Source organism: Loxodonta africana, chromosome 15 (assembly GCF_030014295.1).
Source record: "Loxodonta africana isolate mLoxAfr1 chromosome 15, mLoxAfr1.hap2, whole genome shotgun sequence".
NCBI classification, from domain to species: Eukaryota; Metazoa; Chordata; class Mammalia; order Proboscidea; family Elephantidae; genus Loxodonta; species Loxodonta africana.
The window spans coordinates 62,084,812-62,097,766 of NC_087356.1; the positions used below are offsets into that span (position 1 = coordinate 62,084,812).

At 42.2% G+C, this 12,955-nt stretch overlaps 1 protein-coding gene across 2 annotated transcripts; it reads right to left on the reverse strand.

Annotated features, from left to right (window-relative positions):
* Window positions 1-12: 12 nt before the first annotated feature.
* TBRG1 (transforming growth factor beta regulator 1) lies at window positions 13-11,871 on the reverse strand. 2 transcript variants are annotated; one of them, XM_003417434.4, is made up of 9 exons: window positions 11,555-11,871; window positions 9,767-9,837; window positions 8,748-8,980; window positions 8,029-8,165; window positions 7,583-7,729; window positions 4,065-4,162; window positions 3,704-3,814; window positions 3,152-3,291; window positions 13-2,451 (listed from the first exon to the last, which is right to left on the reverse strand). In XM_003417434.4, the coding sequence occupies exons 1-9, from the start codon at window positions 11,702-11,704 to the stop codon at window positions 2,306-2,308; spliced, it is 1,233 nt and encodes a 410-aa protein (XP_003417482.1). In that variant the 5' UTR covers window positions 11,705-11,871; the 3' UTR covers window positions 13-2,305. The 2 variants fall into 2 exon arrangements, with proteins under 2 accessions (XP_003417482.1, XP_010595456.1); XM_010597154.2 differs by lacking the exon at window positions 11,555-11,871 and adding an exon at window positions 11,483-11,529.
* Window positions 11,872-12,955: the final 1,084 nt, after the last annotated feature.

Below are 12,955 nucleotides of genomic sequence, written 5' to 3' on the forward strand. Positions count from 1 at the left end.
CTACAACCAGGGTTAAATAATTCAACCAATTTATTTAACAACCAAACGGCTAAACAATTTGGTTTCCCACTAAGGTATAGTCTTTTCGTTCCCTCACCCTCATTAGCATTAGATGTTGCCCAATTTTAAAAATCTTTAGCAATTGGATAGATGAAAAGATGTCTTAAGAGTATACTAAAAACCAGTTGCCATGGAGTTGATTCCTACTCATGGAGACCCCACATGTCAGAGTAGAACTGTATTCCATAAGGTTTTCAATAGCTCATTTGTCGGAAGGAGATTGTCAATTCTTCCGAGGCACTCTGGGTGGATTTGAACTGCCAACCTTTCAGTTTTTTAAAGCCATGATCCATAAGTAAAAACATTTTACTTTATTCCAGTACCCCATACATGTGTATGCATCTGATATTTACACACATATATACACTATGGTTGATGTACTTCAACATGTTGTAAGTGCTTTATTTAAAAGATGGAGTTCTCGACTCCCTAAGTTTATGACCCACTAATTGGTTGAGATCTGTAGTATGAGATACGCTGTTGTATGAAGCCTACAAAGTGAAGACTATTAAATAGCATCTTTGTTTTTTTTTAAAGATTTTCAAATGTCTTCTGAAAATGAGGCTTTTAATGTGTTTTACAAAGACTAATAGATACCTGTCCTATGAGAAAAGCAGCATAAAATCATTTCTGTGTAAGTGCAAATATGTTCAAGCGACTTATGCAAAGACAGAAGAAAAACATTAAAATATCAGCAGCTTTGAGTAATCCCCACCCGACTTGGTATTACCCAAATTTACTATTTTTTTTGCATTGTAAAATTTATACAAACTTATAAAAAGGTTATAATTAAGATTCATTAGATTAATACGTTTCCGGTAGTTTACAGTGTCGTGATCACGGAGCCCTGGCGGCACGGTGGTTAAGTGCTTAGCTGCTAATCAGAAGGTTGGCAGTTCGAATCCACCAGTTGCTTCTTGGAAACTCTACAGGGGCAGGTCTGCTCTGTCCTATAGGGTAGTTATGAGTCGGAATCGACTCGATGGCAATGGGGTTTTTTTGGAGTGTGGTGTAACCTAGAAGCTGCCTGTCTGATCCCCTCGCTCTGCTGGTCAGATTACTTAAAATGCAAATCCCATCTGTGTTGTCATCAGTTGGTAGTCATGAATCGTAGCACAGTTCACACTGCCTTCTGTAGCAGCCTTCTGCTCCTAGGGTCCTTTTGTTCCCTCCCATTCCAGCCAGCCCTGGGTAGCTGGTGGGTGGATAGCTAAGTACCCCACAAGCTGCTACAGAGAGTTGTACTGACTGGGATTAGGTGATACAGTAAACCACCTTAATGCTATGAGTAAGGTTCAGAAAATTCAGTTGCATAGAATGCAGGGTTACACTGGTGGGTGCCATTGCGTCAGCTGTGACTCATAGCAATCCCATGTGACAGAGCAGAAATGCCCCATAGGGTTTCCTAGGATATAAACTTTATGGGAGCAGATTACCACGTCTTTTCTCCTTTGGGGCAGCTGGTGGGTTCAAACCGCAGATCTTTTGGTTAGCAGCTGGGCACTTAACCACTCAGCCACTAGGACTCGTAAAGGTTATGTTACTGCAGTCAATTACATGACAAGCTTATGGAGGATGGGAACCAATCTTCAATCACATCATATATGAATTCGTGTTATTACATGGTTTCACTGTATTGAGCTCAAAAGCACATTCTCCAATAAGGAATCACAGAGGGGATGCAGAAAAGGTTAAAAAAGACTCTAGAAACTGACTTTTTGATCCCCTCAAAGACGTGTACAACGTGAAGGCAAAGACAGGCAGAAGCAGAGTACCTTGGACTGCACTTTACAGCTTGAGTATAAGCAGAAGACTTGATTTTGATGATACTGACATGAAAGAAAGCAGCAGCCAGGGTCGCAGGGGCTGAGACTTAAAATTGACCCAAGATCAGAATCCAGGGTAGAAGGCTGTCAGAATCTCAGTGTCTCCCTCGTGGGTCAGCAGACATCTCTCACTCTGGTTATAAAGGAGTTAAGTTTACCTCAGGCACAGTTAAGCAAAAGAAATTCTATCCTGATTATAATGAGATGAAAATAAGCAGAACTGTCAAGAAAAATTTATTACTAAAAATAAAGCAGCTGAAGTTTTTTTGCAGGGAAAACTGTCACCATGGGAACCTCCATGATAAGATGTGTTAATTATCTTCTTCAGTCCTGAATCGCTGCCTTCTTCCATATAAGTTTTAGTTTAAGTTAAAAAAATTCATCAGGATGAAAATGATGTGTGCCTGCCCCCTTCTTGTTCAGTCTGAAGCCTGAGTTGGGCTACACTGCACTGGAGACTTCAAGTGCTGTAGGTGAGTCTCCACCAAGGGCTCGTGTACCAGGAACATGGGTTGGTAAGAAGACACAAAGGCTGCAGTCTGAAGTTCTGGGAGGTCCAAGGATCCTGGAAAGGGGAAAAAAAAAATCGTCAGTTCCACTGCTCCTGGCAATCTCAGGAGACTGTTTCGATCAGACACATACATCTCAAGTTCTTAACACCCTTGCGTCTGTCAGTCCACTTTTGCCCTTGTTTGGATAAGACAGGACACATGTTTACTTTTACTATGAAGAAAACTTGGCTAGAATAGGTTAGGTGACTTGCCTCCCGTTATATACTACATTAGGCTGGGAATGAGAATTTTAATTACATTTCCTCATTTCCAGCTCAGAGTTCTATTTGACCCCAGTGCCTGATCCCCTGACCACTCACTTCACCCATTTGTGGGAGGGAATTCATGGAACACAGGCAGGACCAAGGCTAAGATCTGATCGCTTTTATTTCACTTGAAATATTGGTCCCTGCACAGTAAACTTTTCTCTGGAGTCCCACTTTGGTCTTAGGCTAGAAAATAAGACTCTCTAGTTTCTCAGTGTGCCCTGCCTTGCTGTGATCATAAGCACTCCCTGTGGCTTCTAGGGGTGATGCTCGAAATCTACGCGAGGCAGCAGATCCTCCTCTGACTGGGGACTCTCCATGAATGACTCAATGAAAGCTTTTATCACATATTGCCCAGATATTATGGGTACTTAACTATGACTGAACAGGTGAGGGTAGCCTAAACACGGCCAACTATCAAACTAGAAAGATTAAGTTAAAAGATAACCTGGCAGGATGGGATCATTCTGATCCTCAAAAGTCTGTCTCTGAAAGGCTTCAAAGCTCATGGCAGCATCATTCTCTGGCAGTCCTTGGGGTAGCTGCCCATCTCCTGGTGTGCACACATCAAATTTCACCCACTGGTAACTGCAAGATCAAAGGGAATCTTTGAGAGCTGCTTGCTAGCCGTAAGAACCCATTCCTACGTCCACAGGGATCAAGTATTTTCTTTACAGCTCTCCCATACTATCTAAAAACATTAACAACAACAACAACAAAAAACTAAAAGACAACAGGCAGGTCTCTTTAGTGACGTATTATTCTATAGGACTTGACAGCTTTCTTGCTGTCAGGGTACACACAGAAAATGATAATTATTATAGGATGCAGTGAGGCATGGGCTCCTACTTACCTGTCCAGAGGGTAAGAAGCAGGCATGCCTTACGCCCAGAAGATGCTCAATAAATGTATGAACGAACAAAGCAGTCACTCCCAGCTTAGGACCCCGGCCAGCTGATCCCTGAGTTTCTCTAAAAGGACTAGATTTGACCACACTTACTTGACACATTTTCGAACTCCTGGACAACTCTGGATCAGGTTGCGGATGGCTGGATGAGAAAACCCAAAAAAGTCAGCTCCAGATGGAAGCAGGCTGGGTGTTAGCTTTCCCCTAAATAGGAGACAGAGAATTGTAGTTTGAGAGCTTAGCGGGAGATGAGAAGGGGTTCAGGAATGGAGTGCGGGTATGAATACAAAGGAAACGCTTTCTTGACTTGGATATTCCGGAGACTCTAGTTGCTAAGGCGTCTGAAGAATGCAGAATAGGTTTCTATAAGATATGGGATCTCTGCTCCTTAAACAGAACTCGCTGTACCCAAAGTAACCCCTTTGGCCCGCCTGCAACCTGCTGGCCAACTTACACAGAAGCACTTATGGTCTTGAGCAGTTCGGCATGACAAGCATCTGCAGAAGAGCTGACAATGGGGTTCTGCGGGTCATCTTCAGGAACAATTTCAAACTGGGAAAGATAAAGGAGCAATTAGGTCAGTCCTCAAGGAGGAAGACACAGAAAGTCATACTGCTATAAATATTTCTTTGCTCTAGAATTTGAAGCTGATGTGTGCCATACTAGATGATAGTTAACAACAAGTTTGTATTTTACTGTTAGAAATGCAAACCCAAGTAAAATGTGAAAGTCCTTGGACTGTTTGAATTCCAAACTCCTTGGCTGACTGCTCTCCAGAGGTCCACACCTCATTTGTTAGGTGCCTTTCGCAGGTTACTTACATCTATATGTATAAAATACAAATGGTATTTTAAAACAAATGTCATCACTCTGCATGTAATCTTTGGTTTACTTTATACTGTCTAGAGGGAGTACAGGATATTCTGAATGTAAACCCTCACTTGATTTTAATTTTGAATTGCAAAATATCTTGACTTTATAAAAAGAAACTGTCATATCAAAATTATACTAAAACTGAGGAATTTTTGCCAAGAAATATTTCTGTAACAAGCTCTATAACTTACTTCCCTGACCACTTTCCAATAAAGCTCAGTTAAACAGTTTTCAACTGTTTGTTTACTTTATTTGAATTAAAGATGATTGATTTATCTTCTTATAATTTTTTGCAATAATGTACATTATTATTTTTACTGAGTAGTTTCTACTACTATTTTCTTTCGTGGTACAAATTTAGAGATCAATAATAAATTATCTTGTGAATAGTTTTAGTTATTGACAGTTTTATTTCAACCAGCATATACACTGTGAGCTTAAGATGGTTTATATTTATTTCTCAGCTAGTTCATGGAAAAAAAAAAAAACTGAGCAATTATCTTCAGATATTCCAGAACTGCTCTACTCTTTAGTCCTGGTCTTGTCAATTGTAATTATTTTTTGCAGTGTGTGCAAACTATCCTGTTTGAGCAAAAAGCAATTAAAAAAAAAAAAACCATCCTGCTTGAGCAAAGAGCAATTAGGAAGGTCAAAATGTCATGCTTTGGTCTTGGAGATCTTTCCATGTTAGTATGTATAAATCTATCTCATTCTTTTAACTGCTCTGTAATATTCCATGGGGTGGATATATCATAATTTATTTAACCATTCTACTGATGGGTATTTAAGCTCTAATTTCTTGCAACTGCAAATAATGCTGAATTGTACACTGTTGTATGTAACTCTTTGTTCACGTTTGCATATTTCTCTAGGGAATATTAGAGTACCTAGAAATATTCAGGGTCAAAGGATACACATATTAGAAATTGTTGGTAGATATTAACAAGTTGTCCTCCAAAGCCTTTACCAATTTTCACTCTCACCAACGTATGCATGTTTTCCTATACCCTACCCAAGAATAGATATGGTCAATCTCTGATTCTGCCTATAAAGAAGATATCATTTTCTGGTGTGTTTGTACTTCCTTAATTACTAATGAAGGAGCCCTGGTGGTGCAGTGGTTAAGCACTCATCTACGAACTGAAAGGTTGGCGGTTTGAACCTATCAGCTGCCGCATGGGAGAAAGATGTGGTTTCTGTAAGGATTACAGCCTGTCCTATAGGATCACTATGACCCGGAACTGACTTGATGGTGGTAATTACTAGTGAGGTTCGCTCTTACCAGCTGTCCACTCTGTTCTATGAAATGCCTGTTTTATCTGATTACTTTCTCATTCCACAGGAGCACTTTACCTGGACATTAATCTACTGTTATATACAGAGAAACCTATGAGAGCTGGAACCAGACTGCCTTGTTTTTCCAGGTCTTGCAAGTTTTCTGTTTTTGACAGAGTGCAGTCCTACCACTTTTCTATTGCTCTGTATTAGTGGAAAATATTTGCGTTTTCCTTCTCTGACAGGTTTTTGCCTTACACAGGTTCTGGCTTTCACAGGCTTTACTGTATTTTCTTCCCATTTGTCGCTTGAGTTTTAACTTTGAACGTCTTTTCCCATTCAGACAGTTAAATTTTTGGTTGTCAGATCCATTACTACTCTCGTTTATGGCTTCTGGGTTTCACGTCTTGCTAAAGAAAACCTTTTCATCTCACTCTAAGATTATAAGAATGTACCTCTGTGTTTACTTTTAACATACACCTAAAAAACATACACCTAAGGTAATGAAAAATAGATCAGTGAAATAAAATTGCCTGGAAGCAGACCCAACTATTATATGTATTTAGCGTATGCCAAAGGTGTCACTTGATGTTAGTGGGAAAAAAAAATTAGATTCCCTAGCTCATCATGTACCTAAAAATAATGTCCAGATGGGTTAATGAGCTAAAAAAAGAAAACGAAAACCACACAGATTTTTCCTTTTCAAATGTATTTTAGCATTTTGTCTTCTAGATGCAATTAAGAATCAGCTTGTCAATTCCATTAAAATTCTACTAGGATTTTTAACAGATTTGCACACTGAATTTAAATACTTTACTCAACATTGTACACTGCTCAGCGTTAGAGTGGTATACAATATTACAACAATCCTGAGAGGTATACAATGTTGAGTATTCTCTTAAGAGAACTGCTACATGACCAAGGTCATCTGAACTCTCAGATACATGTAACATCACTGTAACCAAGATATGTGATACGGTATTATCCAAATGGGTCAGGCAGGCTCAGAGTTCTCCCAGTTTCTGCTCAAAGGCTCCTGATGACCTTGCCTCTACCTCCTTCCACTCTGTATTTTAGTGATCTGTAATGTTCTCAGACAGTGAAGCCTGGAATCCTGAAAATGGTCTATTTTTGTCCAGTGATCAGAGGTGATGGTTGGGGAAAATGAACTGCCTTGAATCTTAGCACTGAGAAAAATGAACGAAGGCTTTTAATAATACTAGAATTCAAGACTCCCAGGTCCTTAAAAGTATGTGCAGCCAGAAACTAACAGGTAGTTTCCTTGCTACCTCCTTTTTTAATGCAACTTGAAATGGCAGAATATCGAATCTTTCCTGAGTATGGGGCTACACTTCGCAAATAAGCAGGCCTGATAAAACCTTAAAATGCTGACATTAGAGACAGCATAATTCAAGGGAAAGGGCACCAGTTTGGGAATCAGATACAGATTCACATCCCAGCCCAACCACTTATTAGTGGAGGTAGGACTTAGGGCTAATCACTTTTCTGTACCTTACGAAAGAAAAAACCAACAAACCCACTGCCACTGAGTTAATTCTGACTCCAAGTGACCCTATAGGACAGAAAAGAACTGCCCCACAGTTTCCAAGAAGTGGCTGGTGGATTTGAACTGCTGACCTTTTGGTCAGCAGCCAAACACTTAAACCACTCAGCCACCAAGGCTCCTTCTGCACCTTGGGGTTACCCAAATGGTGATTATACAGCATCTATCTTGTGATGTGTCAGAGTAAGTAATGCATATAAAGCACCTGGCACTGAGAAGGTTCTCAAAGGGGGAAAAAAAGTCATTATCAGAGCGGGTACCTGCGGCTGCATGCCGCCATCCTTGATCTGACAGGTATACAGACACTTCTGGTCTGGGCACTTCATGCTGGCATACACTCGAGTACTGCAGTAGCCCACAGGGTAGATGGCACTTTCATCATGGAAGCCAGGTCGGTCGGTGATGATCTATAAAAAAAGATTTCCCCAACCTGGGATGAGGTCACTGGAGAATTCAGAAGTCCAGTTTACTGTGGTAGCCTCTAGAACCACTTTGGGGCTAGAAAGAGTGTCTCAAATGAGAGAAACAGAGAGACAGAAAGAGAATTGTAGAGCAGACCAAACTGACCTGGTTTCCTAGGGAATGGAGATTTTCTGGAGTTGGTCTGGATCAGCAAGGGGCTGGTGCTAACAGGAACAGGGAGGGAAGCTCAACCCCATTCCCACATTTCTGATTCTCCTCTCTACATATAACTGGTCTCACTCACCTCCCCCAGGCTATATACTGTTAGACCCCCCAGTCCGATGGGGAACACAGGCCGTCCTGAGGGATCCAGGGCAATGGGCTGAACCAGCTTGCGAGCACCTCCCTCCATTTTCTTTTTCTTGGATGTTTTCTTCAGAACTGAAACGCAAATCTGGGGTCACCCACTTTAGGTCCCTCCCAATGCTGAGGGTAAGGGAACAATTTACATGTGAACGCTAAGCACAATAAGCCAGTCCTTGTTCTATATACTCACTGGGCACATGGGACGTTTCCCCAGAGCCCTGAGTATCTTTCTAACCCACCCACCTGGCACTAACCAATTTTAATATTAGTACTTAGCAGCTAAAAGCTTTGTACCTTTTGAGGTCTCTTATTTCACTTGTAAGATCAGAAATTTCCCTAGTCAGCAGTGTGCTCAGAAGGCCACCTAGCCTATTTCCCTGTCTCTAAGAAAGAATGAATTTAATGCAAGCCAGAGAGGTGGGGACACAGGGAGGGGGAGGGATCAGTTAGCTCCCTCTCCATTTAACCAGTTCTAATGGAATTTCTCCACCCAAAGTAGCTCTAGTACACTTGTTTCTCAAGGGCTCTTAGGGTTGCTTCAGGAGCAGATGACAGTTTAAGTGTATCCGTGGCTGTTATGTCTCTACTTGTTAGTACCAGGTCTTTGTCATTAGTACTGGAGCCCGTGGGGCAACTGAGACCCTCCCCCCAAGGTACCTTCCAGTCTGCTGTTCTCTTTGCCTTTTTCTTTTTTCTCCTTCTTGGACTTCTTCCCAAATGATTCCTCAGCCCCAGTGCTGGGCCCAGAAATGGGCCCTGCTCCCTGTATAGGTCCCACAGAGCTGGCCACACCATAAGGCAGGGGCAAACTGGAGCTGTGGGAAGGAGCTGCAGCCTGTGCTTCTCCTTCAGTGAGAGCCTGAAGCTGGAGGAGCTTCTTCAGCAAGTACCTGAAGTTGAGAGGGAAAGGAAGCAGAGGTATATGCTTCTGTTTTATCTCAATTCAGTATTTTATTCAAATAATGGGGGAACCAGAACTATGTACAAAGATTACTGTATGTAGAAAAATAAGGTTCTTATTGCTCTCTGGGAATACTAAAGTGTATTGACATCAAAAAGCCAATGAAAAGAATTGTAGCTTATTTCTCTTGCATCTGGAGAGTTCCTCTTCCTTGATGCTGGAAAGTATTAGAATTCTGATGGGCATAGACCATGAATTATATGTACTCACTGTGCTTTGCATTGGAGCCTTGGTGGTGCAGTGGTTAAGAGCTTGGCTGCTAACCAAAAGGTCAGTGCTTCAAATCCACCAGCCACCCCTTGGAGGGCAGTTCTACTCTGTCCTATAGGATTGCTATGAGTTGGAATCAACTAGACAGCAATGGGTTTGGGTTTTTTTTTTTTGGTTTGGTGCTTTGCATTGGGGAGTACATAAAGAAAAAAATATCTGTCGAACGAATAGCAGTTTTTTATAATTAGGGAGTTAAGAAGATTACTTATTAGATGTAGCAAGAGGGCTTTGTCAGAAAAACGGATAGAAGAGCTGTCTCATTCCCATGGTCCAACACAACTTGGATAAGTAGGAACAAACACCACGGGTTGTGAATTTTTTGTAACTGATCAAGTGGTCAACTGGCTTGCACAAAAATCCCACTGGAGAAAATTCCTGAGGGCAATAACACACTCCATACTAATCACCAAAAATGCAATTCTGAAACAAAGTGAAGGTGGCTCACCTTCTTTCTTCTTTTGCTTTAAGAAATTTTTCCTCAAGACGAGCGATTTCATCACAAATAGCAGCATTTTCCTTTAAGAAAAAATTTGAACATAATCATGTAAAACGCATAAAAGATCAAAGTATTACACTGGGAAGAGGATCCACTATTTCAAACAAAAAAAGTCGGTGTTGCTAGGTGAGAAGAAAGGGCTATACTACACACAAACTATAAATAAATCTACAGCTAAAGGCCATGGAGTTATGTTCTACTGTGGGTCGGATAACTACATAATTTATCACCCAAACTGGGGCACCTTTGAGAGTGAAAAGGGGACAGTATTAATGATTATGTCAGAACAGTAAGTATAAACCAGGACTGTACTGGGAAACCCGGTATCATAGTGGTTAAGGGCTATGGCTGCTAAACAAAGGTGAGCAGTTTGAATCCATGAGGCACTACTTGGAAACTCTATGGGGCAGTTTTACTCTGACCTATAGGGACACTATGAGTTGGAATTGACTCAATGGCAATGAGTTTTGGTTTTTGGTACTGGGAAAACCAAGAGGATGGCCACCCTAATCTGGGAACCTTGTGGCAGAGAAAAGGGCGTACTTCTTAAATCCACAGATGCTTAAATTCAATACTGTAAGAATTGTCCATTCTTAAGCGCCCTGACTCTTGAGGAGCTTACAAAGCCAACCTAACCTAAAGCATCCCGTGCAATAAGAATCTTAGGAAGAAAAACTAAATGGGAATTTCTTAATGTACTTAAATATGGATTCACGTATCAGCTTTCTTTTTGGATGACTCCTGAACACCAATCCTGAAGTGAATGTTCCAAGGTGGATGTTCCACAGCGGGGACCATAAACTTCGTTTAAAACAACATTGCTTTTCTTCACAAAACCTTCTTTATGTACTTAATGGAGCCAATAGCCTTCTAATAACATACGCTCCAAGCTTCTTTGAAATGTGGGGGATAAATTAAGGGGAACAATCAGACTTCAAGTCACCTTAATTCTACTTATTTCTCTCCAATGTACATAGCAAAGGCTGAATAAATGTTTTTGGAATAATGTTCTAATTTCCAAACCTTTCCTTATGCTTCCAAAAAAAACCCCTGAGATGTTCAAGCTTTTGGTAGAAGAGATAAGCTGTTGATTCAGACGTGGGCAGACATCTGAAGGCTTCACTATTTTCAAGCTCTGATACAAGCTTGCGCAAGCCAGGGTATCTTAATACAAAGTTGTGGCGGGCAAACCAGTTGATTCATTCAACCCAGTGCCTCTACGATAAAAAAAACAGCAAAGACACTTGGGAGACTCAAGGGAGGTCCAACCCAAACCCAGGGGTGGAGGAGGTCAAAGGAGATCAGGAGAGGGTAAATTACAGAAAACTTCAAGTGCCTGTTTAGGCAAGGGGTCAGGGTCAGTTAAAAGAGATTTATACGGGATGCTTGGGAAATAGGCTATGTAGTGAAAATAAAAGCGAAACTGCAATCAGGATTTTAAGTTGGAGTCAGGACTTTGGCACAATGCCTTTGAGCAAATCATTTTTCTAGGCTTCAATGTTTTCATTTTTAAAATGGTGTCTACTTAAAGTTATATCGAGAATGAAGAAACAGAGGATTACACAAATTACGTAACTTGTCCAAGGACACAAGGGTAACAAGTAGTAATGCACACTGCAAAAGGTACCAAGGCATTAAAACTGCCACTCTTCCTGGGAAACAGACCTGCTCGGGTAAAGATTTGGCGACCAAGGAGAGTCTGGGGGCAGAGGGGTGTTAAGCGACGGTCAGACTCACAAACACCGTGGCTTTGGCCGCCTTCCGCAGCCGCAGGTACTTCAGCCGGTACTTCTCGTTCTGGTTCTTTTTCGGGAGCTTTTTCATCCTGGCCTTGCTGGATTGCAGCGGGACCCGCGGCGAGGAAGCGAGGCCGCCCAGCAGGCTCATGGTCCGGCCCCGCTACGGGGGCTCCACGGCGCGGCCGGCATCGGCGCGTGGACAGAGGGGCGAGCAAGAGCGCTGGCTTCCCCTCTTCCGGGCCCACAGAAAGCGGTCTCTAAGACGTTCTCAAAGAGGACTGCACGGCCAGAATGCCTGGAACCGAACTCAGTTGCCGGCAACCCCAGGCACTTCCGTGTCTTTCCCGGAAGTAGGTCTTGACCGGAAATTACGTAACGGCGCAGACCACGTGTAACTTCCGGGCACGGGAGAGCTGGATCGCTGTGCTGCTATAGATCAAAACCGTGGCCCGGGAGGAGGGAAGAGAGGGCTTGGAGGCGAGAACAGGTCCTGGAGAGGAGGGAGGGCGGTGTCCGGAAACGACACTCGGACTCGTGCATACGTATGCATAACTGAGAAGTGGTAAGGCAGAAGAAACAAAAATCTTACCAACGCGAGCTCTCCTCTACGCTCTTTACAGTCCACTGTGTTCACATTTCCAACAGGCCTTCCCGGATTGTAGGACGCAGTTGAACGCCAGTGCGGGTACTGCTCCTTTTCCCCCATTCCTTCCTTTATATAGCCCGCATAAAGGTTTCGTGAAGGCATACTCAAACGAAACCCACTGCCGTCGAGTCGATTCCGACTCATAGCGATCCTATAGGACGGAGTAGAACTGCCCCCTAGAGTTTCCAAGGAGCGTTTGGTGGATTCAACCTGCTGATCTTTTGGTTAGCAGCTGTAATATGCTATGATTTTACTAGAAGCTGGACCACAGTGGCGAAGAGGAAAAAGGGTTCCTGCCCTCCCGTAGCTTAGAATCTGGCAGGAAAGATGGAGGATTTAACAAGCAGTTGTAATGAAATGCTAGCACGAGGTAGGCACTCAGTAAATGTTTGCGTAATGAAACCAAAAGTGTGTTTCTTTATAGCTACATTTATATAGTTATATAAATGTGTAGCTTTATAACCCAGGCCCATCTAAAATCACTGTGTTTGGAGGACAGGCAGTTCTTTAGGGTGTAGTATTATTGGTAAATGCACCAGCTGGAAGGCAGAGAAGACTTCGATTCTTCTTCCAGCAATGCCGCTAATGAGCTGAGCAACCCTATGGTTCACGCGTGTTTTTTTTCTCTGAAAAATGAAGATATTTGCCTACTTTGTCATGTAAATAGAATAATAGAGGTGAAGGGGATTACCATACCGCAAAGCCTTGGTAGTTAAATCCTCGACTGCTAACACCAAACGTTAGCAGTTGGAA